At 39.0% G+C, this 27,794-nt stretch overlaps 2 protein-coding genes across 5 annotated transcripts in view; both read right to left on the bottom strand.

Annotated features, from left to right (window-relative positions):
- Nucleotides 1-6,953, bottom strand: part of CD226 (CD226 molecule) — a 92,716-nt gene extending 85,763 nt beyond the window's left edge. The window contains exon 1 of the mRNA XM_064577766.1: nt 213-6,953. The gene's annotated coding sequence lies outside the window, so the exon portion shown is untranslated. The remainder of the gene's footprint in view (nt 1-212) is intronic.
- A 17,661-nt stretch (nt 6,954-24,614) lies between these two features.
- RTTN (rotatin) overlaps nt 24,615-27,794 on the bottom strand; it is a 155,201-nt gene continuing 152,021 nt past the window's right edge. For 2 of the 4 annotated variants that reach the window (XM_064577749.1, XM_064577750.1), the window contains one exon: nt 24,615-27,133. In XM_064577749.1, the coding sequence (XP_064433819.1) occupies nt 27,048-27,133 (86 nt within the window). In that variant the 3' untranslated portion in view covers nt 24,615-27,047. The remainder of the gene's footprint in view (nt 27,134-27,794) is intronic. The other 2 variants (XM_045886566.3, XM_045886567.3) reach the window with 1 other exon arrangement.

Genomic DNA, 27,794 nt, shown 5'->3' with positions numbered 1-27,794 from the left:
CTGGTTCAATTAGTTTATTGTGGTGAATCCATGGGATGGGATACTCTGCTGCTCTTCAGTGGTTATGCAGATCTATATCCAGACATGTAAAATACCTATGATACATGAAGTGAAGAACTTTTTCCAACACACATATGCCCAAAAACTAAGACAGTGAGACAGCCATTCCGAAAAGCAGTAACTGGAGTAAAAGCCCACACCCTGCTTCTCACCTGGTTTTTGCATCGGCAGGGGCTCAGCAGGCTCTACTCAGGACTCCTTTGGCCACCGTCCTCTATCTTCCTGCTCCATTTATATCCTTTCTTCTCCTGCTGGTCTCAAGGTTTCAAAGAAATAAATACTTAAACATTTTCAGGCCTCCTGACCTCAAGGATCAGACCCCAGGAAAAACTAAGTTCCTCTTTGGGAATCTGTTCTAAGTGACCCCAGGAAGCAGCAGACAACCACACTCCATGGATAGACAGGGACTTACACACATTTACTATCTCTTCCCCCCCAGCCATCCGGACAGAGCTCATTCCTTTCTCCTCTATATCCCCTATTACTTCGTGCTGCTACTTGATAACACTTCCCTCTGCGATATGGTTAGTGAGAGCACAAGAGCGACCCTCATAAAGAAAAAGAGTGTGCGCTTTGCAGAGGACTCTTGTTCAAATCCCAATCCATCTTGGACTCGCTGCACGGCCTCCAGTCACCAGCACTTTGGTGGCCGTACAGACTGCCAAGCCATGGTGGAGCACCCAGACAGGCCAACTCCAAGCTCGTGTTACAGGGTCAAGGGCACCCCACCCTCAGCAGGGCCCAGGCAGGCTCCCTCAAGACACAAAGTGCTGGAAAGCTGATCTGGACTCTCATACTGTCAATACCATTGCATCCCAAGTAACTTACAGGAATTTTTATTTTCTGAAATAGCACAAAACATAGATGTACTTCAATTAAAATAGATACTTGCTAGATATTTTTATTGTAAATTTCTAAACTTCTCTTCTTGTCCTATGGTTGTTCCCCTGCTTTGCTGGTGCCCTGAGGACAGTTTTGTCTGTAGTTGGGTAATGTAGCTCATATTTGAGCTGTTTAGTTAACATTTACACCACAATCACTGTCCCCATAGTCTGTCACCATAGCAAGGTCCTGGATAAGGGAAGGTCTCCTGCCTCAGCTGCAGAATGCACTGCACTTTCTCGAATTTGAACCAGAAATAAAAGTAGTCTAATGTGAATAGGGTTCTATCTCTCAGACTCCCTGGGATGGCCCCAACATACACCTGGTTGAACTGGTATATTTATCAATATCCCCACCCCCCATTTCACTCTGGTGTCTTGGTTTGGATGATAAACTCTGTTCATCCTAAAAGCCACCCTAGTTAGCTGTGGGTTTAAAGTCCCATGTCCCAGGACACCCTTTAGTCCTGGACAAATGAGGACAAGTTGGTCACCACTGATACAACAGTGACCAAAACCACCTGGGTGTAAGAGCTCCCTAGGTCCTGGGGCTAGGTCTAGCCCACCTTCACTCCCGGTCAGCTCACTTGGGAGCTTGTGCTGTCTTTCCTACCCAGCCCTCAATCAGGATTACCTTTATCCATCAGAAAGCAACTAACAGGGCTGACTCTCAAAGAGGTAGGGCTAGAGTCCCCATCCTCCTCTTCCTGGTGCACGTGGCCTCTTTGAAAGGTTATAGACCTGTCCCAAAAGCCACCTGTGAAGGGCAGGCTAGGTAAGCCAGAACAACATCCCTTCTATTCTCTTACCTCAGGGTAATGGGAACCTACCCACTTGATATGTACCCACTCTGATCCTTCTGGAAGCAAAATTATGTCCTGGGGTGGCCCTCTCTTTTGTCCACTAGGTAAAGAAGGAGCCATCTCCTTTTTCAGAATGAACAGATGAACCAATATATAAATAAATACTTCATGTTCCTTCTAAATTGATGCCACACTATATGTAAAAGTGTGCCTTTATTTTTTTCTATTTTGTGTCTGTCTCTGGACCTCCCACCTTGAATGTGAGTTCCTTGAGTGCAAAGAATTCCTTGTTCACTATTGTGTCAAAGCCCTCCTGGTTTGCCCAGCACCAAGCAGTGTCCCAGGACACAAGACTTTTGGTGCTAAAACCAGAACAGTCCCAGGCAAACCTGGATAGTTGGTCACCCTAGCTGTAACCCCAGTCCAATAGCAGTGCCTAGCCGGTAGCAGGCGTTCAATAAACAGTCCTGTAACTATAATCAGATCAACTCTTCTGCAAGTTTGTTTTCAGAATTAAAAGAGGGAGAAAAGGTGCTAAAAGGCGCATCAGGACCTTGATAAATATGAGTGTCAGCTCACAGGGAGAGTGGATGCCTTTCTCCTACTGGGCTCTCATTCTGTCCTGGGAGGAGACAGGATGCTGTGGTTGACCACACATGTCAGCTCATCTCCTGGCCAAGCAGCACCATTTTCTTCTTCCATGGTAGACCCCTGTCTTTCTGGGGCTGGAACATGAGGCACTGCATCTACCAGACCCCTGCCAACAGGATTCCAAGTTAAATTTTGCCAGTGAAAGGTATTTGCATGAGATCTGGAAATCGAAAGAGAAGTAGGATTTCATTTCTACTGACTGACGTCACACTGTCTGTAAATGTGTTTACTGTCACCCTTCGGCAGTAGTGGGCAGCTGTGAGGGCTTTGCAGGTGGGAGGTGTGAAGCAGCCTCCCTGCCAGGATCTGTCTGGAAGTCTCCTGCATCTGTGGGGGAGGCAGCCATGAATGGGCCAGCAGGACCCTTGCTCCGTCTCCAAAGTCAGCAACATCGCATCTCCAACCGTTCTTCCCTAGTCTCACCTCCTCTGACTTACCTCTCTGCTTCTCTCTTCCATTTTTATGGAGTCCATGATTGTACTGAGTCTGCCTGGACAATTCAGGATAACTTCTGTAACTCAAAGTCTTTGACTTGAATCATATCTCTCTTTTGCCATGAAAGGTAACATACTCACAGGTTCCAGGGATTGGGATGGAGACATCTTTGAGGGGCCATTAGTCTGCTGACCATGACAGCCAAATAGAGATTAACTGACTTCTTTTTTTCTTCCCAAAAGCATTGATTCTGGTTTATTCAGAGCCTCTGTACTTGGCAAAAAAATAAACAGTATTATCTGGGAAAATTCACTCATGGTGTTTAGCGCCATGATATCCTGAGGGCTAATGGAAAAGATGATTTTGAGGAAAAGATAATAAAAAGCAGATATAGAAAGAAGAAAATTTTTAACTTTAAGTTAAGCAATACACAAATGCATACACACACATTTAATTTATTAACTAAAATACTAAGGCCTGTTCAATGTTTTTAGACTTGTTACCTTCTGGTAATTGTATTCTGGGCTCTAGTGGGTTCCCAAAGGTTAGGATCCAAAGGCACTATGCCAAAAAATAAGAAATAAGATGAAAACAAAATTGGGCTACATTCTAAGTCAAAGTCAAGTCCATAATTATGCATACAGTATGTTAACTCTTGAGGCCCTTGGGTGGCTCAGTTGGTTAAGCATCCAACTCTTGGTTTCGGCTCAGGCCATGACCTTGGGGTCATGGGACCTCATCAGGCTCTGCACTCAGTGTGGAGTCTGCTGGTGATTCTCTCTCCCTCTGCCCACCCCCCAACCCCTGCTCACGGTGCTGAGTCTCCAAACAAACAAACAAACACTTTTTTAAAAAATCTTACACATTTGGCTTATCTTAAGTCATGTTACCAAGCTGCCCTCTTGCTTAAATCTTCTCTGCTATTGCAACCACAGTTTCCCTTCTCCCATTCTTTAAGTTATGCTCGTTGATTTCTCAAAGGACCTTTACAATTCTTCCTTCTTGCATTGTTTCTCTCCTTCGTTCTGTGCACCAGCATGCCTTTCTCTCTCTTAATTTCCTCTGAGGAGCTATTCTACTACTTCAGTGCCCCAAATAAAAAGCTGAGATGTTCTCAAAGTTCGAAGTTGCATCATGGGCATAATTCTCTTTGTAGTGTAACTGCATAATCAGGTCGCTCCTTTATCAATACTGATCAGATTTCAGTTTTTTGCATAAACAGACTGCAACACTTTATTTTCCTGCACTTGTTAAAACCAGAAATTTAAATATTTATTATTTTTTAACTACAATGCCAAAATTATCTGGCTTACCCATTAATATCCAGGACAGACTTCATTCCTGGTGACTACAAAATCCATTTCCCTAATGCCAAGGCTCAACCTTGTTACCTTTGAGTGTTTTGTTTTGTTTTTTTTAACCTCTCGTATTCAGGCACCAAATACTTTAGAGTCCAAGAAAATATTTTTAAAAGCAATCTCTCCACTGGCACTCTCACCATGCTGGTCCTGAAAGCATTCAATGGGGGACCACAGATTCACCCGCCCGTAACTCATCCTACAACTGCCCTTGGGTCCACTTTCCTAATAATGACTTTCTGAGTATGGGTGCTTTCCTGACCATCTCACTTCATCCTTCAGCTACAAACATCAAAGGTAACAACTACTGGATGGTTACTATGTGCCTTGTATGTCTCTAACACTTTACATGTTTCATTCATTAAAGCTTTCTAAAATCCTAGAGAATAGGAAATGTTACTATTCTCACATTACATTTGAGAAAACTGAGGCACACAGTGGTTAAGCAATTTCTCCAATGTTCCCCACACCTTCTAGGTGAGCAAAACCAGGATTTGAATCAAGATATTTGACTACAGAGCCCACACTCTTCACCTCCACACCTCATTGCCATCATGGGAGGCAGATTTATTCCCTATTCAACAGATAATGAAATGTTCCTTCAGCTGCTAGGAAACCTGCCTAAAGGTCCATGTGTCAGAGCCACCATAGCATACTGAATTTCTTCTATAATACTCCCCATATCAGAAATTTTCATTGGAAAAATTTCCTATGGCAATGTTCCCCGAAGTGCATCTTCCCATTACCACAGGCATTATGGAAAAGGTAGATTTTGTGGATAAACTGGATTGGGAAACTTTATACACTTTATTCCCCTTTTGGAAATATAGAGATCACTCAATGCAGCATATTAAAGGCTCTGACAAGTCCAATAATAAAGAAGCCTATTAAACTTAGTTTAACCCAGTTTCTCAAACTAGTAGGGACCATGAAATTACATTTTTACGTCTCCGCTATTACCATATGTCACAGAACGTACTTCGGACAATGCCATGCACTAGACTCAAATCTAAACACCCTGGCTTTCATTTGTAAGACTTGGCTAAGTCTTACAGAGTCTACTCCCTTCTTTACTTGTCCAAAGTAACTTCTCATTTGAAAACCAAATCAATATAGTTCAATATATCAACAAGTTAAAGAAGAAAAATCATGTGATCATATTGATTGACATGGAAAAAGCATCTAACAAAATTTAACACTCACCCGCAATAAAAACCCTTAGCAAATTAGGAAAAAAGGGAAATCACCTCAACTTAATGAAGATCATCTGCAAAAAAGCTAGAAGGACTAAATGTTTTCCCCTAAAATTGAGGAAAATACAAGGAAGTCTGCTTTCCATGCTACTATGCAACATAATATTAGATGTTCTAGTCACTGCAATATGGCAGTAAGGGAATAAAAGGCATACCGATTAGAAAGGAAGAAAAAAAACCTTGACAAGTGCAGATGACATGATTATCCACGTAGCAAACTCAAGAAATCTACAAAATTTTCTAGAATAAGTGAGTTCAGCAAGTTATTAGTAAACAAGGATTAACACCTAAAAACCAACAGCACTTCCATAGGTTAACAATAAAATAGGGAAACCACAATTTAAAACATAATGCCATTTACAAATCAATACCAAATAAAATAAAAGATCTCAGTGTGTGGTATATCCATACCATGGAACACTACTCAGCAATAAAAAGGATCAAACTATTGATACACACAAAAACCTGGATGAATCTCCAGGGAATCATGCTGAGTAAAAAAAAAATCCAATCCCAAAAGTTACATAATGAATGTATTCCATTTATATAACATTCTTGAAATGACAAAATTTAAGAAATTCAGAAACTTTAGAACAGGTTAGAGGTTGCCAGAAGTTAAAAATAGAAAGTGATGTGGGAGAGAAGTGCCTCTGTAGGTTGTCACAGGCAATAGGAAGGATCCTCATCATGTTCGAACTGTGTAGTATCTTGACTCTCATGGTAGATATGAAAACCTACATAGATGATAAAATTGTATAGAACTTAATGCAGTGTTCTTTTATTAATATGATAGGCTATGCAGCTTAGTACAATAGAACAATACATATGTGCAACCCCACACAAATGAGTACAAGTAAAAGCTAGGAAAAGCTGAATAATATAGTAGGTTATACCAATGTCAAAATCCTGGTTGAGATATTGTACTATATTGTGTAAGATGTTAACATTAGGGGAAAGTGGGTAAAGAATATACGAAATCTCTCTGTATTATTTCTTAGAACTGCATGTGAATCTGCAATTATCTCAATAAAAATCTCAAGTTGTTCTCTCAACCATTCTCTTTTAACCTCTGTGGTTTTACATTAAAATCCCTCCGGTCCTGGTGAACTCCTGCTTCCTTATATCCCTCATGATGAGGAGAGACACGGGGGCTGGAGGGGGCAGTTGCCAGCTTGTAGGAAGTGTCTACACTTCCTGTAGGAAGTGTCTCACAGCTGCAGGAGAACTCAGGGAGGCTGCGAGAAGGTAGGCCACAGCCTAGCAGCCTCTCCTACAACACCTAGAGGAGGACAGGCCTCCCCTATACTCCCAGGGCGGGTAGGGTAGGGGGAAGGGTAAGGCAATGCCCCAACAGAGGAATTTGGAAGGAGCTAACTACATATGCATTTATTCTTTGACCCACCAATTATACTTCTAGAAATCTGCTCTGAATATATACCTCTGCAAGTACAAATCAACATAGGAACAGGTTTTTAACAACTGTGGCATTATTTGTAACAGCAAAACATCACAAACTTAGTACTCATCCATGAGAAACTGTATAATGGAGTACTAAGAAGAATGAGGAAGATACCTCTGAACTCATATAGTGATTTCCAGGATATACATTTTTTAAAGAATTTATTTATTTATCTGAGAGAGAGAGAGAGAGAGAGAGAGAGAGAGAAAGCTTGCACAAGCAGGGGGAGGGGCAGAGGGACAAGCAGACTCCCTGCCCAGCAGGGAGCCCGACACAGGACTCCATCCCAGGACCCCGAGATCATGACCTGAGCTGAAGTCAGATGCTTAACCTAGCACCTAGGCACCCCCAGGATATTTTTAATGAAAAAAGTACAAAAGAGTATGTATAACATGCTGACCTTTCTGTTAAAAAAGAAAGGGTAATTTAAATATATGTATATACACATTATATATATATATTTATATATGTAAATATATATTATGTGTATATATATTATATATATAATGTATATCTACTTCATTTTCTTGCAGAGAGAAACAGAAGAGATAAATTGTACACCAATGACAATATTTATATGTGGGGTTGGTAAGAAGCAGTTGGGGGTGTATAGATAGGAAGCAGACTTCTCTGAGTCTACCTTCTTCTTATAAGATTTTGACTTTTGAATTATGTGTATTTTTACATATTCAAAAGAAAAAATTAAATGAAAGGATGAAAGAAATCAAACTAAAACTACTACAAACAAAAAAATTGACCTAAGTATACATTAAATATACAACCTGGCTGTAAGCTTTGTTACTAGGGCTGTTATTATAAACACCAAAATAATTGCAAAAAAAAAAAAAATCAAACTTAGTCATAAAGTTGAACCAACTTGCTTGGTGCACTCAAGTGATTCTGAAACTTTGTTCACGTTGGAGGACAGAGGAAATAAGAAGATATATTTACTCTGATGTTGTAGGGAACCAGGGTTCTCACTATGAGGAGGAGAAATACAAAATAAGGAAAGGGGAAAGGAGAAGAACTCTGCTCCTAAGCTAACAGGACAGTTAGAGTAATAGTGAACTCATGTTCCCTGGCTCTGTCCCCTGAAAGGGCCCGGAAGCAGTGACAGGCCAGCAGCTATGCACAAAGCTACCCACCCTCTCAACTTGCTTTCAAGATCTCATTCCCTATAAAGAAACCAGGGCTCCTTGAGAAACTGCTGATAGCAGCCCCGGGACAGGGAAATACAAGGCCACACTCTAATCCTCTCCAGGCACAGACAAAACCAAGTCCCTGCACAAAACACAACAATCACCAAAACCCTCTCCCAGGTGACCCGAGCAACTGCTGTGTCTGCACCAAGGATGGCTTTAGCTTCTCCCCACTGTCCCTCCTCCTGTCATGAGGTCCCCGGCACCCAATCTGGAGCAAACCCCCACTTCCTTGACATCCCCCTATCTCATAGCACAAGTTAAATTCCACAGTCAGGCCACGCTAACAGTTCTCGCTGCAACGCCCTGCCCGTTGCCACGGCGTGTGGTCTCCCTGACTGCTGCAAGCGGTCTCCCTTCCTGACTCTCACACTGCAGGCCGTGCTTCTAGTCTTGTATGAGAGCTGCCAACACCACCCCATCCACCCCCATGAGATAAGGCACGTTGTACGTATATGTACTGAAGCACCTTTTGTCGATGATTGAGCTGGACCACATTTCTAGAACCTTAGAAACTTGCTCTACCCTGTGCCTCCTCACCTGGCCTCTGCTGGTCCCTAGAAACAATCATTCTCAAATCTTCTGGCTGTTTTTCTTATGCCATATCCCTAAATAATATGCCTATTCTGTTACTTCTTGATTTACCCGTTTTAAACATTATCTCTTACCTTCCTTCAGCATATTATCTCTCTTGTACATATGGAGAAAAAATTTACTCAAACAGAGGAAAATGAAATGATAATTGCTTGATTTTTTTGAAATGCTGAAGCATTTTCTCATAAACCTGTTTGACCCTCATCTGACACTCTTGGGAAATGTAACTTTACTTTGTTCACCAAATATTCAATAAATAATCCAGTTGATGAAGGGGTTTTCCTTCACATACATCCATATTCACTTCTTCCTCCTATCCTCCCAACATATGACAATAATGAGTCTTTAAAACTGACCACCAGGATTGACATCATTATAATTATACAAATGCTCATCATTCCTTTCTTGAACAATTTCTTTTGCCAGGTGACGCCCCACCCCCTCTCAAAGGTAGAAAATCCCCTTTTCTGGGCCAGTGTCCTCTCTATGAAGCACCATGCTCTTGACTCCCCCTGAACCTATCCCAACGTGGTTTTGCATTCAAGTTCCACAGCAGGGATGGGAGGAGCCTCTGCTGATGACCAGGGACCATCGTGGTGCCCCACACAGCCTACCACAGCATCTCTGTAAATGATCTGAGGCAGCCTGAGCTTGAGTCTGTTGAAATGCTCATCTCACCCACTCATCTGTGTTCAGTGTTGAGGAGAGGCTGGATTTACACAATCCAGCCTCACTATTCAAGCAAATCTGGCATTAGATAGGACATTAATTCCTTCCCTCTTGTATCATCACTGGATCAAAGCAAAGAACTTACACCATTTTTATGTGAGCTATGTAGGTACACTTTTATCCTTATTTTGGAGAGCTCGAAATACGTTAGCATCATTATTTACTTGATTATATAACCAGATACTGAGGCACCATTTAGTGACCCACAGAATGAGAGGGCAGGTTAGTTTTCTGAATCTAATGCTCTGAGGCCCTTGAAGAGGAAGTGGGGGTAGACAGTGAGGAAGAGCCCATTCTTGAGAGTGTTCTGGGAACTACCTGTTACAAAACACACTCAGTGATGCTGTAATTTTGACAAGGTCAGTGGATATGAGTGCAAAATTATTCCTCCTGAAAATGTGGAAACATTTCAGAAGAGACAAACATGAACCTTTAAGTAGCATATTTTATTCCTTTTCCAACTCAATCCTTTTTCTGTTCATTATTTCTCAATTTCTGTAACTTCTCCATAAAAATCTATAGACAAGATGACCCCCCCAAAATTCTCTAAATTACATGTAGTGATTCTCCGCAGTGTGTGTATCATGCCGGGACTATTGTCAGTGACTGAGGTTGTGTGATTCCGGCCATGCCAACTTGAGCAAACCACAGTTATGGGGATGGCATGGAATGTGAAGGAAACATTAATGTCTCTGGGAGAGGCCACTACTTAGCTTTAAAAGGATGTGAGAAATCAGGCTTCGAGGGAGGCTGATGGACAGTGGAAAGGAACAGTAGGAATGAGATGCTGGTTTACAAGTAGACCCAGGTCTTCCCACTACAGACAATAAGTGAAGTCAGAGGAGGTGATATGACACCTTGGGGAAAGTACACAGAGGAAAGAGGGCTGAAGAATGTTTATAGCAAAACTAAACCAAATGTGACACCAAACCAAAATGTAAACCCCGAATTCTAAAGGGTCCTTGAAAGTTCAGAAGACAGATCTTATGGTGGGTTCAAATTCTCAGAAATGAGAACTAGTTCGTAACTGAGCGTAAGTAAAAGTGAAACCCTTGTCAAAAATGTTTTCAATTTAGCTACCATTCTAGAATGGTATCTGGATGAGAAATATTATTTATTCTCTATTTATTCTCTTCTATAAAGTACCATAAAAGTATGCTAAAAAAAAGATCTGGAGACTAAATAATAAACACTTAGCTATCCTAAAATGCTAGAAGAATAATATTAAGGCTCAATCACACACACACACACACACAAACTCATACTGAATTCAAATACATGAAACATCTGACCTAATAAATCAGGCAAAGGGAAGGAAATTAGTGACTGCTGTTGAGGACTTGAGATCTATAGTTCTCTGAATATGGAATAGAAGCAGATTGGCAGTCATTTTCTTTTCAATTTAATAACCGCATTAACTCAATCTATGCTTTTATCAGCTCTAAACAGAGGGGAGACAGACCTTTAACTTTCACTGGGCCATAGAATGATAACACACAATTCAGGCTTCTCAGAGAGTGAGGTCATGATTGAATGTTTGGCATCTAACTGTAAAACTAGCTTCAAGATGCCTGTACAACCAGAAATAGCCTACTTGTGGGAGCCAACGGACATTCAATCTGGGGTGGGTGCCACAGCCCAGGACAAGGTGATGGGGTCCAAGTAAGAGAATCTGCAGGTGAGGGCAGCCCTGCATGCAGCTCTGGAGTCTGAGCCATGTGCAGAGGCTTCTGCACAAGAACATGGTCCAGCCCCGCTCAGGGCATCAGAGCCCAAGCAATGATGGAGCCTGAAAAGGGTGTTAAGTGATCGATTTGAAGGTGTATGTTGCTTGGTATCAATCCTTCTCTGTCTCTAGGTCTCTTCTCTGAACTCTGATTTATAGATAGATAGATAGATAGATAGATAGATAGATAGATAGATATAGATATAGATATAGATAGCCATGATGTGTGTGTGTGTTCACGTGCGTGTGTGTGTTTTGTGTGAGGGAGGGGTCCACTTTCTCCTGCTCTAGAGGATACTGGGGTTCAAATCCACATAATTCCAAGTCCATCCAGACCAAACCCCTTTCATGTCTACTCTTCTCCTTTGAGATTCAGGTATTTTTATACCTCCTGTGGCTTTGTCTGAATATAAGTTCAAATAGTACTACTTTTCTAATTTCAGAAATAACCCAAACGCAATGGTGAGCTGAGCTAGTTTTAAGATGCCCACTGAAGTCAATACTAACTGTACAGCAAGTGACCTTTTCAGCATTAGGGTCTAGAGCCAGGTAGAGTGAACCACCTCACCCGCTGGACTCTAAGAGCACACAGCTATTGTATTTGCCATGTCCACTAGCAAGTAATGCGTGTACGTGTTGGTCCCTGCCCTGACAGCTGCAAGCTGGCTATCCGGGAGCTCAGTGTCTCACAGCTTTGTGGCCCAGGCCCAGAACACAGTAAGCGTTCAATAAATGTGTGTCGCACTGATACACAGCTAAGCCTGGGAAAATGCACAGCAGCCAAGAACATGGCAATTTTTCTTTTGAGATTTGAGACACTGAAGCTCAGAATTCCAGGTATGTTTAAATAACAGTGAAATCTGAGAGGTTCTTTCTAAATTATGACAGCAGGTCAAAGGCTTTAACAATTTTTTTTTCAATTAAGAAAATGTTGGCAGTGGGAGACTTTTTTTTTTTTCCAGAAACATACCATTTCTATCTTTTCTACCAAATTATTTCTGTTTGTTTCCAAATCTTACATTAAATAATGCTTTTCTCCTATGCTATTCATATGAGACTGGAATGAGACTAGAACAGTCTTAAATTGAACAGTCTATCAGACACTTGCAAACCATATGAATATATATTATCAAGTTTCATTCTGTGCATTTGTAACCTGTGAACTTCTTTAAAACCCAACACACATTATACAGTTTAAAAGGTAAACTAAAGAATTGACTGTACAGAATCAATGAAATAAAAAGCTCAAGTGACTATTTTTGCAGTTTACAGTTCAAAAGGAAAAGAAAATATTCCACTCTCGGTGCATGTATCAAATCTCACCCCCAAACCCTGGTCAGTCCCTGTGGACAAGGGTGCATGATGAGCGAAGTTTGGGTCACGCCTGCCATAGTCACTAGAATCAGTATGATTCCAATAAATGCTGATGGGAAAACTGGATATCCATGTGCAAAAGAATGAAGTTAGGACTCCTACTTTACACTGCTCACAAAAATTAACTCAAAATGAATTAAGGGCTTAAACGTAAGACTTGAAATCATAAAACTTGTAGAAGAAAACACAGGGAAAAAGCTCCTTGACTTTGGTCCTGGCAATTTTTTGGAAATGACACCACAAGCACAAGCAACAAAAGCAAATTTCAGTAAGGGGGACTACATCACAGTAATAAGCTTCTGCACAGCAAAATAAATGATCGACAAGATAAAAACACACCTTACCTAATAGGAGAAAATATTTGCAAACATATACCTGATAAGGGGTCTATTTCCAAAACATCCAAGGAACTCATACAACTCAACAGCAAAAAAAAAAAAAAAAACAATCTGACTAAAAAATAGGCAGAGGTGGGCGCCTGGGTGGCTCAGTTGATTAAGCGTCTGCCTTCGGCTCAGGTCATGATCTCAGGGTCCTGGGGTCGTGCCCCATATCAGGCTCCCTGCTTGGCGGGGAGTCTGCTTCTCCCTCTACCCCTTCCCCCTACTTGTGTTCTCTCTCTCTCATGCTCTCTCTCTCTCAAATAAAATCTTTTTTAAAAAAAATAGGCAGAGAACACGAATAGATATTTTCCTAAAGAAGACACACAGATGGCCAAAAAACACATGAAAAGGTGCTCAACATCACTCATCACCAGGAAAATACAAATCAAAACCACAATGAGCTCACCTCACACTTCTGAGAATGGCTATTACCAAAAAGAAAAGAGATAGCAAGTGCTGGTGAGGATGGAGAGAAAAGAGAACCCTTGTACACTCCTGGTGGTAAGTTGGTACAGCCGTGCTAGAAAATAGTACGGAGGTTCTCAAAAAATTAAGACTAGAACTACCATATAATCCCGCAATTCCACTTCCGGGTATATATCGAAAAATAAAACCACTATCTTGAAGAGATATCTGCACTGCAGCATTTTTCACAATAGCCCAGATATGGAAACAAACTAAATGTTCATTGACCAATGAATGGATAAAGAAAATGTGTGCATGGGTTATGTATATCATAATATATCTAAACATATACATCATACACACGGTGGAATATTAGTCCGTCTTAAAAAGAAAAGAAATCCTGCAGTAGGAGACAACATGGATGAACTTGAGAACATTATTCTAAGGAAAAAAAGCCAGTCACAGAACAAAAACTGCCCTTATCTGAAGTACTAAAGTACTCAAACACGTAGAAGCAGAAAGTGGAATGGTGACTGCCCGGAGGAGAGGAAAATGGGGAATTGCTGTTTAATGGGTATAATGTTTCAAGATGAAATAATTCTAGAGATCTGCTGTACAAAACTGTCCTTATATTCAACAAAACTGTATTTTATACTTAAAAAATTTGTTAGGAGAGTAGATCTCATGGTATGTGCTTTTTTACCATAATTTAAAAAAAAATTCTATTACTCAGATCCACCCAGATTGCTGGATATCATTGTTCATTCATTTCCACTGCTGCAGAATATTCCATTGCATAAATGTAAATATGTCAACTGTTTATTCACGGACTGTCCCATTGATGAGCACTGGAAGGTTCCCAGTTTTTATTCATGTAAAGAACACTGGTATTAACACTTTTACGTATCTCTCGATGCTCATATTCAAGAGTATTTCTTAGGGACATACCTTGGAGTAAAACTGCTATGTTTTTGTTAATGCTCAACTCTAGGAAGCAAGGCCAAAATGTTTTTGCGAAGTGACTGTGACTATTTACACTCCCCCAGCAATGTATAAAATACCCCTGTGGATTTATATCTTCTCCAACATTTGTTTTTGTCAGACTTTTTACTTTTTATCAGCCTGATTGCAGTCTTGATTTCTATTCCCCTAAATGAAATGTTGAAAACTTTTTTATATGTGTACTGGCCATATGAGTTTCCTTTTCTTTCAAATGGCTGCTCATGAATCTTGCCTATTTTTCCAATGGATTGTTTTATTTACTGATTTGTAAAAGTTCTTTATATATATACACTATATATATACTATATACTATATACTATATATATACTTATATATATATAGTATATATATATACTATATATATACTATATATATACTATAATACAATATATTATATATTATATATATATAATAAATATATTTTATTATATAAAATAAATATTTTAAAATAAAATAATAAAATAAATAAAAAATTATAAAAAATAAAATAAAATATATAATATAAATATAAAATATTTATATATTAAAACCCAACACACATTATACAGTTTAAAAGGTAAACTAAAGAATTGACTGTACAGAATCAATGAAATAAAAAGCTCAAGTGACTATTTTTGCAGTTTACAGTTCAAAAGGAAAAGAAATATATATATATATATACTATAATAGTATATATATATATACATATAGTATAGTGTATATATAGTTATTATATATATAATAGTACATATATACACTATTGATATTGATATTACCACACAATGATACTGATATATACTATTGATATTAATATCCATTAATATCAATAGTATACATACTATTGATATTAATATCCATTATCGGTATCATATGATGTAAACATTTCCTCCCAGTTTATAACTTACCTTTTCAATTTCTTTATGGTGCTTTTTTAGTTAACAAATGTCTTAATTTTTTATATACTAAAATGTGTTAATCTTATTATATCCAGTGCTTTTTTTAAAACTCTTGTTGAAGAAATCTTTCCTAGCCCAAGTTCTAAGACACAGCAATATTTTCTACTAAGAGTGTTAACATTCTGTCTGTGGCATATCAGTCCCTAATCACTTGGAACTTATTTCTACATATGTTGTGAAGAAGGAATCCAACTTCATTTTTTCCCATACGGATAACTTTTTTTTATCCTATTAATCAAATTGTCCCTCCTTTCTCCATTATTGATTTGTGCCACTTTAGTCACATATCAAACTTCCATAAATATGCTTTGCATATTCCTGAACCTATATCAGACAGTGTTAATTACCATAATTTCATATTAAGTTCTGACACCTGGGGTAAGATAAATCCTTTCATCTTGCTACTCCTCTTCAAAAATGTCCTGGCTAACTCAGATATTTATTCTTTCATAGAGACTTCAAAATAACTTCATCAAATTCTACCAGAATTACCCTGTTGAAATTTTGACTGGAATTGTTTATTAAATCTCTCCATCAATTTGAAAAGAATAGACACTGACCTTGGAAGTTACAATGTATCACTTGTACCATAGAATCAGAGATCCACATCCCCAGGGGAGAAATATCAAAGTTGCTTTTTAAGAAAAACAAAAAAAGTGGGATAGGACAAACTGCTGTGGCTATCTTTGGAAAATATAATCTGCCACATAAGTCTCCCTGTCTATTCACATGGTATTGCTCTACATTCCTAGGTCTTTAAAAATATGCCTTAATAACATTTTTAATTTTCCCCGTGGAGATGGTACATGTTTTTAGTTAGATTTAGTACTCAGTACATTATATTCTCCATTATTATTGTCAATTAGGTCTTCTCTTCAAATGTTTTTAGTTGCTTGCAATGTAAAGAAATGCAACTGATCTTGAATCTTGCTCAATGCTGCAGATAATGATACTTTTATTTCTCCTTTCTGATCTCTAAGATTTAGTATATTTTTCGTGTCTTATTGCACTACATACGATCTTTAATAAAATTGGAATAGAAATAGTAATAGCAGGTCTCCTTGTGGCATTCCTTAATTGCAGGGAAATATATACATCTACTGTTTTTCCATTTAGAATGATAGTGCTCTATGTTTTTTTACATAATCCTTCCTGGTTAAGGTATTCCCTTCTACTTCTAATTCGCCAAGAGATTTTATCATCAATTATAATAGAATACTTTAAGTACTTTTTCTACATCTACTAAGAATTTAGATTTTTTTATATACTGTTTGATTTGCTAATAATGTCATTTAGAATTTTTGCCTATATTCATGAGAGAAATGGGCCTATACTTTTCCATTCTCATACTGTCTTGGTTTGGTTTTGGTATCATGATTATACTTGCCTCATAGATTGAACTGGTATTCTTCCCTCTTTTGATATAATTACAAAAGTTTGAATAAAATTGGGATTGTCCTAGGAATGTTTGTTAGAATTTGCCTATAAAACCAACTGCCTTGTGTTTTCTTTGTGGGAAGATTATAATCACTACTTTAACTGCTTTAATAGCTACAGGACTACTGAAGTTTATTACTTTTGAGGTCAATTATAATTATATTATTCCAAGAATTTGTCCATTACATTTATGCTTTCAAATTTGATAGTCTAGAATTGTTGGTAATATTCTAGTAGTGTATCTCTTTAATTTCTACTTCATTTCTACTTACGTCCCCCTTTACATTCATTATAGCGTTGGTGTCCTTTTGCTTTTTCAGTTGATCATTTTTGGCAGAAATTTGTCTACTATTTAAAAAAAAACACAAAGTTTTTGCTTTGTTGATGTTCTGTATTGTATAATACCTTTGATTCTATCTCATTGACTTCTGCCCATTTACTTTCTCTTCAACTTGATTTAGATTTATTCTGTCATTATTTTTCTAACTTTGTAAAAGATAGACACTTGACTCATTAATTTGGAAGCCTTCCTCTTTGGGACAGACTTAAAGCTAAAAATTTCTCTCAGGGATAAAAACAGTGAGAGAACTTTCACTTTTGCTGCATCCCACAGGTCTTTATATGTAAAGTTTTCATTATCATTCAGTAAATTTCCATTGTGGTTCCTGCTTTAACTTGTGGGTTTTTTAAAGTGTGTCTTTTAAGTTCCAAATATAAAGATACTTACATTTCTGTTATTAAATTTTAACTTCATTACATAGTGGTAAGAGTTCTTGGTTTATATGGACCTATCTTTGAAATCTATTGAGGCTTTCCTTGTTGCCTAATACTTGATCAATTGTAAATGCTTCATGTGGACTTAGGCAAAAAAATGTGTTTTCTCTAATTCTTGATTGGAGAATTCTGTATATATCCATTAGATCAAGGTTATCAATTGTTATTCAGATTTTCTGTATCTTGTTTGAATTACTGACGCTCAATCTATCAAAAATCAAGAGCAAGGCTTGAAAGCTACTCCTGTGATGTCAGTTTTATCAATTTATCCTTGTAATTCTGCCACTTTGAGGATATTTTACAAGATGTATGTTTAAAATTGCCACATCTTGATGAGTTTAATCTTGTATCATGATGGTGATCTTTTTCAGCCCTAAAATTTTTTTCTTAAAGTCAATTTTATTCTACATTAACCTGTTTCATTTTGATTATATTTTTTATCCTTTCATTTAAACATTTTCAACTACATATATTAGATTTTTTAAATTCAATCTTTCAAGTTTATTCCTCACTTAGAGTTTAGTCCATTTACTTTTATTGCTATATTTGGATACGTTTTTGTCATCTTAATTTCTTCTTTCAATTTGTCCCCCTTTTTTTTTCAACTTTTCTTACCTAAAAAAAAGATATCTGCATTCCCCACCCTAATAACAATATATCATTCTTTTACATCCTTTGTTCTTCCTCTCACTAATGTCTATCATATTATCTAAACTTAATATGTCTTATTGAAGTATAATATACATATAGTTTATTTTTAAGACTTTTTACATATGCATACACCTATTACCACAACTTAGATCAAGATATACAAGCCAGTCACAACACACTCTAAAAGATTAACATTATGAACTTCTGTCACCAGGAGTTTTGCCTGGTATTGAACTTCATATAAGTAGAATCATCCAGTATCTTTTCTCTCTGTGTCAGGCCTCTTTTCCCAATTTAATTTTTTTGACATTTATTCATGATCTGCTTATCAGCATTTTGCTATTTTTTTATTGCTTAGCAACATTTCATTGCCTAAATAAACCATAATTTTTTTTAAAAGATTTATTCATTTATTTTAGAGAGAGAGCACACAGGGGGGAGGGGTAGAGGAAGAGGGAGAGAGAGTCTCAAGCTGACTCCATGATGAGTGCAGATCTGATGCAGGGCTCAATCTCACTACCCTGAGATCATGACCTGAGCCGAAGCCAAGAGTCAGACCCTTAACCAACTACACCACCCAGGTGCCCCTAAACCACAATTTTTTAAACCTACTCTCTTATTGTTGGGCATTTGGGGTTGTTTCCAGTTTGGGGCTATGATGTTACCATTTCTCTTGGGTACTTTTTTTTGTGGTTGATATTCCTAAATTTTGCAGCAAGGAGTGGTAGAGAGTCCAGGGCAACAACTGATCATAGTCACTCACTCTCCACTGAAAAAAAAAACAGCCCTGGTCAGTGAGTGGCAGCATTAGGAAGAGACACTTTTAAGACCATAGTGCCTTGGTGTGGGGGTCTGACACGGCAGAGAGCAGAAGGGCCTGACTGGGGGTCAGTGCACTCCACCTGTTTTCCGGGCTCCTCCTGAGTACATGGATTCTGTGTGGCTGCCTGGAGTTTGCAGTGAGCTCCCCAGGCCAGAGATCTGAACAAGCAAGGGCAGGAACTGTTTTTCCCAAGGCAACAGCTGGGAAAAACGAGAGCAAATCACCAAGATCTTCTGCTTTCCCTCCCAAACCTTGCTGAACTGTCCTGCCACTGACCAGAAGGACCCCCACCACTATACACAACAGTTCCAGCAGTTCCCCGTGATGCTGGGGCTCTCTCACCACTCTCTCTTCCCTCCTAGGAGTGAATCTGGGAGGAGGATCAGCAGTCCTGACAGTTCGGCATGTTGGTTAGTTCCAGCCATATTCTTAACAATTTCAAATCTTTAAATCATAACAGAGCAAAAGCTATACACATTGGGTTACCAGTTTTGATTCAGACTCTGTACACTTAAAGCTTCCCCATTTGGGTCAAAACTCAAAACCACTGCAAAGGAGCTGTGGTGCCCTTAATGCAGATGGAGCTGTGCATTACCAGCTGCAGGTAAGAAATACGCAGAAGAGACTGAAAGTGATGCAGTTAGAGACTATATTCCCTACCACAAAATTCCCCGATTCTCATTAAGTCAAACTATTAAAAGTTCCTTACAGCCTCTACCACAACCCCCTGCTCTCTTGCTGTGCAAAGCAGTGTCATGTTTATCTCAGTCGAAGTCAGAGTCTTCAGTGCTTGCTGCTGCCAAATGTGGGCACTGAGAAAGAAGAACTAGAAGGAAGCTGACAGGCTACCTGTCGAGATTTGTGCTTCTCACACAGCATGGGTGATGCAAACTGGCTTCTTCTGGTTCTTCCACACTGCTGCAGCCGCAGCTTATACAACTCTCAGAATTCACGGCTTTATCTTCAAAAAGCTGAAACCTATATACTATACCACCCAAAAAGAATATCCCAAGTAAGATTCCTAGGAAGGCACAGATCTTGAAAGTTTGACTAGTGTCTTTGTTACATGCTGGTGCTGGTTATATTTTCAAAAAGTATCTAAAATACTGGGGTCTTTTTTTCTCTTTTTCTACTGAACTAAAAAAATATTCTAAGAGTTTTTATAGTATTAGTAAACAGTGCTTTTTTTCTTTCATTCTTTTAGAACTTAAAAATCTATTCTCATAGGGGCACCTGGGTGGCTGTTGTTAAGCATCTGCCTTCGACTCAGGTCATGATCCCAGGGTCCTGGGACCGGCCCCGCATCGGGCTGCCTGCTCAGCGGGAAGCCTGCTTCTCCCTCTCCCACTCCCCTTGCTTGTGTTCCCTCTCTCGCTGTGTCTCTCTCTGTCAAATAAATAAAAAAATCTTAAAAAAAAAAATCTATTCTCATAAAGGAAACACTTAATGGTTGTGCATATTTTGACAGTCAATAGAATTTTCACCCTAATTTACACTGTGAAATTCTGAAGTTTTTACTAATAAAGTATTTTCCATATTCATTCATTCAAATAAATATAAATTGTTCATCGCCTTCATGCAAAGCATTGTGACAGGCAAAAAAATTAAAGCTCAATCTTGAACCCATAGCTAAGCAGATGGTGGGAACGACTGTATGCAAATCAGCATAATACAAGGAGAAAAAACTCAGTGATATCAAAGCTTAAAAAAAAAAAAAAAAAAACCTAAACTAAAATTGGTGTGGAAACTCAAAGACTAAAGAATTTCCTCCCAGATAGGGAATCTGACGCAGCTTCACAGGAGAGGTGACATTTGATCTCGACCTTTTAAAAAAGCAGAAATGGAAACACGAGGGAGGGTGGAGACACCTGATGGAGGAAAGTCATTAAGGAGGAAAGAATTAAGTAATGGAGATAGGAGAGAAAGGGCAGGGGTAAGCAAGCTAGAGAAGGTGAGGGGGTAAAGGGTAAACGGAATAATACCGAGAAAGTACCAATGCCCTCTAACCTCTGGCAATCTTTCTCTGAACATAGGGAGCCAGGCAAGAATTAGCCAGTTAAAAAATAAGAGGGAGTTCTAAGTTTCAAGAAATCTTACAAGCTTATAGTGTAACAGAACCTGTCTTAATTGGCCCCCACGGAACAGATTTTCTAAGATTTAAAAATTCTCTCCATCCTCCTGATACACACAGCAGCTGACAGTGGAGCCCGGACACACGGGGGCCAGTGGACCTCGCCAGGCAAGTTTCATGCTGACCGAGATCTGGCTATACCTGTTCCTAAACGGTCTGAACCACTTAGACTCATTACTGACATTACAGAAGTTGATTAAAGAGTAATGACAGAAGTGAGGTGAAAAGTATCTATTTCCGTAAGAACTAAGTTGAATGTTCTGCAGAAAACTGGTAACAAGTAGTCCCTTACAAAGGGCTATTGAATCTGGTGCAGTGAGGTAATAGGAAAAAAAAGTCAATAGTAGTAATTAGCAATAGTAAGAGGAATTCCTGGATAAAATGGTAAAAAGAAAAAAACAGGAAGAGCCTGGGGTTTAGATTGCTTAATGTCTTCGTTCTTGCTCACTTCTAGAAGCTAACACTGGATAGCTAAGGCTTCCATGTCATGGGGATAAACTCCACACAGCACATCTGGCTTCACACTGGAACGTCATCTTATTTTGTTCTCTGACATTAATATTTCTGGTTCTAAATGCAACTAGAATTAATCACAAAGTCTAAATGCAGATCGAATAAATTCAATCAGCATCCAATCTCTAATTCTTTATTTGGGAGGCTAATACTTTTACCCCTAATTATATCCCATTTTTCTCTTAAATTAACTGGAACATTGGCCTGTGGGGCAGAGACTGGTGGTTGCCCAACCAAGCCCCTCATCCCCCTTCCTGACCAGCACAGACCTGAGTCACTAGATACGGCAGTGAGCGCACCTGAAGGACTAAATTCCTTCACCACTCTTACAGCCAGGAGTGACCATGAATGTGACTGTGTTCTGTCCAAGAAGATGTGAAGGCAAGTTGCTGGAGTGGTTTTATAGGAAGGCTCCTTAAAAAGGGCAACAGACAACTGGGGACATCTTTTTTCCATCCTTTTCCTTTCTGACATTCATGAGGTAACTCGCTGAAGGAAGGGTGCTGTCAAAGAAAGGAAAGCAAAAGGATGGGCACTTGAGTCCCTGAGGACACGGTCAACGAAGGAATGGCCACCTGGGGGCTTCCTACATGTGGGAAAAAAACCAACATAACAAAAAAAGAAAAAGAAAATCCTCTCTTGTTAAAGCCATTATTTTTTTTTTTTTAATTATTTTAGAGAGAGAGAGAGAGCATGCACGCACATGTGTAGGGGAAGAGGGGCAGAGAGAGAGGGAGAGCGAGAATCAAGCAGACTCCGCTGAGCGCAGAGCCAACGTGGGGCTCAATCTCATGACCCTGAGATCACTACATGAGCTGAAAGCAAGAGTCAGACGCTTAACTGACTGTGCCACCCAGGTGCCCCCTGAAGCTATTATTACTTTATATTTTCTACTCTATGCAATCATGGCTTTCCCTAACAGATATAAACTGTAAATCAGGTATCATATCCATAAACCAATTCTTTGCAATCCAATCTTTATGAGTTTTATCAGAAAATGATTAAAAGTAGTTCTCTATTTTATAATCTATCTTTTTATAATCTCTTTCCATGGCAAGGCAAGGGAGGAATGTTCTAATAGATATCTGAGGAAATCATGTTTTCAGAATTTGTCCAGGACTGCAAGCAATCTGCTTGCTACCAGAATGCTGAGTATTGCTGCCCAGATGAACCAAATGGGACACAGACACTCCAAAGGCATAGCCATGGGTAGAGGTAAAACTGTAGGGAAAGACGTTATTGAAAAAGGAGAAATGCATGAAAGAAAGTGTTCCTTGGAGTCTACTTTAGAACACATATTTTTCTCTTGGCTTTCATGCCAAATTAGTTAAAGAGAAATTTATTGAATGTTACCTTATGGATCTTTTGTGAAACATTATTTTAAAAGAGCATATTTTTTTTCTGAAGATTTCTCAAATGCAGAAGGAGCAAATGAAACTCAAAGATGAACGTTTTGGGGAAGGTTTAAAACAGGATCACATTGAGCTCGTCATGTCTTGCTGCCAAATCTCAGAATCCCAGGGTTTTGGCATAGTCTTTTGTACACCCTGAGCCTTGAGGCCCAGCTTACTATCATTCAGTCCCAGCTGACTTACTATTTGAATTTTAAAAGGAATTTCCCATGAAGAGTAATTTTTAACTTAGGAAGAATAAATTCTAAGTTGTCCATTCACAGAAACAATAGCATTTAATCATCCAAACCCCTTGACTGTTTGGATCACAAGTCAACAACAGGCAGACAGAAGAAAATGGCTATCCGGAAACTGATGGATTCTTTATGCTAAGGTTTTCTTTCAGATGCTAAGTTTGTATCTCTTGTACTTTTCAAGTCAAATTGGGGAAGAGTGGTATTTCACCAACTCACAGTCAATCCAGAAAACCTGACAAGCAGAATAAAATGTACCACATCCACTCAGCTGCATTTAACACCTCCACACAGTGCTTTGTAAGACTTAGGTTCTCCATGATGACTTGGTGAGCGTCCATGAGCTCAGCGACCTCAGGACTATGAACACATCCCCACTAGAAACTGACAATCCTTTTGGAATGTGGAAACCTCAGTTTTGACAATGTAACTCACTTCCCAGCCTTTCCCCCTCCCCAAAGAAATAGAAAGGTCGCAAGGACACAAAGGATTTAATGTTTTAATGAGGGAGATATAAATTTTTGAGAACTATATAAGAATAATTAATCCAAGGGATAATCAACTAAGTACTAGGGCACTCCAACCTCTCCCCAGCTTTACAAGGCAGGTATCTTCATCCCCAGTTACAGCAGAAGACGTGGCCTTAAGGCCGTCCCTGGGCTGCCACTGCCGTGCAGGGATGAAGCCAGGTTGACAGCAGGTCCATATGGCTCCAGAGCCCAATAGCCTTAACCACTCCGTCATGCTCTCTCCTTCCCTGAGAGAACCACATGCACAACTGGCTATGGCAAAAACAGCGATGCTAATCAATCATTACTCCTATCCATCAAACTGCCAAATTTGTGGAACATCATGAGTCAAGAAGCAGATCTCAGGAAATGGGGGTAGACAAGGTGCAGCCACAAAGACTCATGTAAGAGTACTACAGATGATGAGTATATTTAATACTACAAAAGAAAATTGATGACCTGCAGTTAAACAGGCAAATTCTATTTTTTTACTTCATTCCTTACAGAACACCAAAGAAAAATACATCCAGTTATTCATTTTTGAAAGTGATTTTTAGGAAGAGAATGAAAAGTCTCCAGCTAGGTCTCCTAAGTATTCTATTTGTTTCCTGTTTTCGAAACCAAAGGCTGCCTCCTCCTGCAAACTGCTCAAGCTCTTAAATTCAGAAGCCCCCGTATCAATGTCTGCACATTCTGGTTAAAAAGGTACAGGCTTTGGGGCTCCTGGGTGGCTCAGCTGTTAAGCATCTGCCTTCGGCTCAGGTCATGATCCCAGGGTCCTGGGATCGAGCCCCACATCGGGCTCCCTGCTCCGCGGGAAGCCTGCTTCTCCCTCTCCCGCTTCCCCCGCTTGCGTTCCCTCTTTCGCTGTGTCTCTCTCTGTCAAATAAATAAATAAAATCTTTAAAAAAAAAAAAAAGGAGCCAGCTGTGTGTGCATTTATGGCACACAGGCAATACCAACCCAACCAACCAAAAAGGCCAGGGGATCAGAAGTTTGGAGACCATGAGGCATGAACTGGTCCCCTACACCTATTTTCTGAATCTCTGCTTACACTAGGGATGTGCGATAGAAAAAGCACTTGACTAGCACTCAAGACACCCAGATTCAAGTCAGATGTCATCAGTAAGTAGTTGAGTAATGTTAAATCATTTTCATGTTTACACAGTCTTCTGTAAAATCAGGGGGAGTAATTATTGGTTCTCAAATTGTGGAGAAAGTAAAAGTCACCTGGGGAGCTCACTGACAATTCTCCCAAACACAGGCCTAAGACTCCATTTCAGTGGGTCCAGGAATCTGCATTTCAACAAATATCCTAGGGGACTCTGATGCTGATGGGTCCCCAAGTTAGCATCACAGCAGCTGCTGAAATTGTGCGCTGGTGACCTCAGGAATCGTCTGCTTACCAGTGTCCCCCCAGTTGGCTGGACAGAATCTGAAGAGACGCAGATGGGAAGGGCTGCCATCCAGGACCAGGAACACTATATGTCTCTGAGGCTCGAGTCCCTGGACACCAACAGGAGATAATGCAACTTCCCCTGAAGCCGTTAGCTCTGCTTCCAAGGGTGGCCGTCCTCTCCTGGGCGTCAGCAGGTCACATCCCCGAGTGGTTCAAGCTACTGTGCTACAAACCCCCCATAGTACTACCTGGAACTGCTAGGGAAAATAATCAGTTACAACTCCTCCTGATTTCAAAGATAGGAGGCAAAGGATACCCTGATATGCCAATTAATCAATGAACCATAAAGGAAAGGATCACTTCCCTGGAGAGATCTCATTTTGTAGAAAAAAATGGTAGTTATCTATAAGATGCAAATACAAGACAGGAATTCCAATGAGAAAAAAAAAAAAAAAAGAGGCAGCACAGCACAGACAGACAGGCAGCCACAGACTAAATAATAAACATTCTGAGAATAGTGCCTGTGACATAGAAAGAGCTATTTAAATGGAAGTTACAAAGAAATCCATGCCATTATTCATCAGTGAGAACTTATAAGGTAATACCAAGAAAATGGCACAGAATATAAGAAACCAGGAGAAAAGGTAGAAATAATTCCTGATTCCTGCTCTCAGAATTGGTGAATTTTTCAGAGTATCAACATGTCTATTTATTTGAATTAGCTTAGGTGGCCCAGGAACTTCTGAACTTCCTCGATCTATTGTTAAGATCTCTAATCAATAATTTTCAGACACCACAAATTTATCTGCTTCTATTTCAATATTTAACATTTATTCTGTCCTCATGCTTCTAGCTTAAATAAAATCACCCAGCTTGTTTTAGTGATGATAGCATTTGCTAAAGCATTTTAAAAATGTTATTTTTTTGTTAACTATAATTCATGTAGAAAATTTTTCCCTAAATGAGTGTGTACAGCTGTGTATGTGTAAATAATGAGTGTGTATAGTGATGTGTTTTTTTTAGACACAATTTTCTTTCTTTCAAAAGTGCTAGGATAACTGCTGTACTTGATCAGTACTTGAATGATATTGCTATAAGTTCTCAGTTCAAAACTAATGTCATTAAGTGTTATTACATCATGAATACTTGACAGAACTTCTCCTTCTAGATTTTTTTTAAGTCTTATTCTTCGTGATGTTTTGGGCTGAGCTAGAATTTGAACCCAGGCCTACCTGATCGTAAACTCATTTCTTCCTTCTTTATTACACAGTATTTTAGAAGTTGAAAGGCGAAAATAATAAAACATAACAGGTTTACAAATCATATGGAAATCAGTTAATATCATTAAAAATTGCATAAAGAAGCACTGACAAAATTATAGACATTTATATACAAAATATCTCCTCACCAACATGTATGCTCGGGGCAATATAAAGGTTTGAGAAATAAGGATTTGTACTGACAAGAGCCAAATTCCATGTAAAAAATCAAGGAAAAAAAAAGGAATCAGAAAACCCTGTCTTCTTCCAATTACTAAAATTTATACTTATGAGACTGATAAAAGTCTGCAAGTAGCAATTATTAGTCGATTTTCAGTTTCTGAAAATATTTTATTAAATAACTGTTAAATATGATTTTTACAAAGCAAATTGCATAGAAAAAGGTAAAAATGTTTATGTTCCCAAAACTTTCTATGCCTTTTGTCCATCATCTTCTTGTCAGCTGCTCTTACTCAGAGAGAGCTGGTACGGAGGGACAGAGCTGAGATGTCCCAGTTTTATTTCTATCAGGCAGGAAGGGCACACACCTTGCAGAGACTTAGCATGTCTCCAGGTAACAGCTGCCACACAGAGCTTGCTTCAAGGTTGGCTCACCTGTCTGGCGGCCATCAGTTTCAGGGAGGAGAATCTCACATGGCTCAGGAAGAGTTTAGAAGCTGAACAAGGTTTTCAAGACATTTTAAGTAATAGGCATTTAGAGGAGTTTCTTCTGAGTTTGAGAAAGCTGAGAGAGAAAAATAAGAGTATGGAAGAGTAAGTTTATTAAATTTAGTACTGTACTTAAGAACAGACAGAATTCATATTTATTTTTTATTTATAGTTTAGCCAAAAAGTATAAACAAAAATCAATACGCCTCCATAATGGCTGCCATTACCTATAACCCCAAATGAATGCCTTGCTTTCTATGCTACTATATCATTCCTCCGAATGCACAAATTCTAACATAACTACCTCTAGGAACTCATGGTCACAGTGAGAAACAAACCAAAAAAATCCACAAACTACTTATAAAAAATCAGACTATAAAAGCACAAATTAATAACCAACAGATTTAGTACAGTACAAGAAAGACACAGTAGAGCTCCTTAGCATAAAAAGTGCTCAAAGAATAATGCTCACTGAAAACCGGTCACTTAAAATGAAAAATGAACTGTGAAAAAAAGACCCTGCCTCCTATCATGATCACATCACAGGGCTGAGAGGATAGAAGGGCAACTCGATCTATTCACGGAAGACTGTAATTCAACTCCCTGATGTTAGATCAAAGTTTTCTGTTCAAGGTCAATTCTAATTGGGCCCAGTTCTTATCACCTCAGAACACATTACAGCACGGTGGTAGCCACTGGCAAAGGAAGTTTAGTGCATGAAAAAGAAAATGAACTGG

This window comes from Mirounga angustirostris, unplaced genomic scaffold, assembly GCF_029215605.1.
Source record: "Mirounga angustirostris isolate CCGP_5_RB_7025 unplaced genomic scaffold, mMirAng1.0.hap1 SCAF_14, whole genome shotgun sequence".
Classification (NCBI taxonomy): Eukaryota; Metazoa; Chordata; class Mammalia; order Carnivora; family Phocidae; genus Mirounga; species Mirounga angustirostris.
The sequence above is the reverse complement of the archived record's forward strand: the minus strand, read 5'-3'. Positions and strand labels throughout refer to the sequence as shown.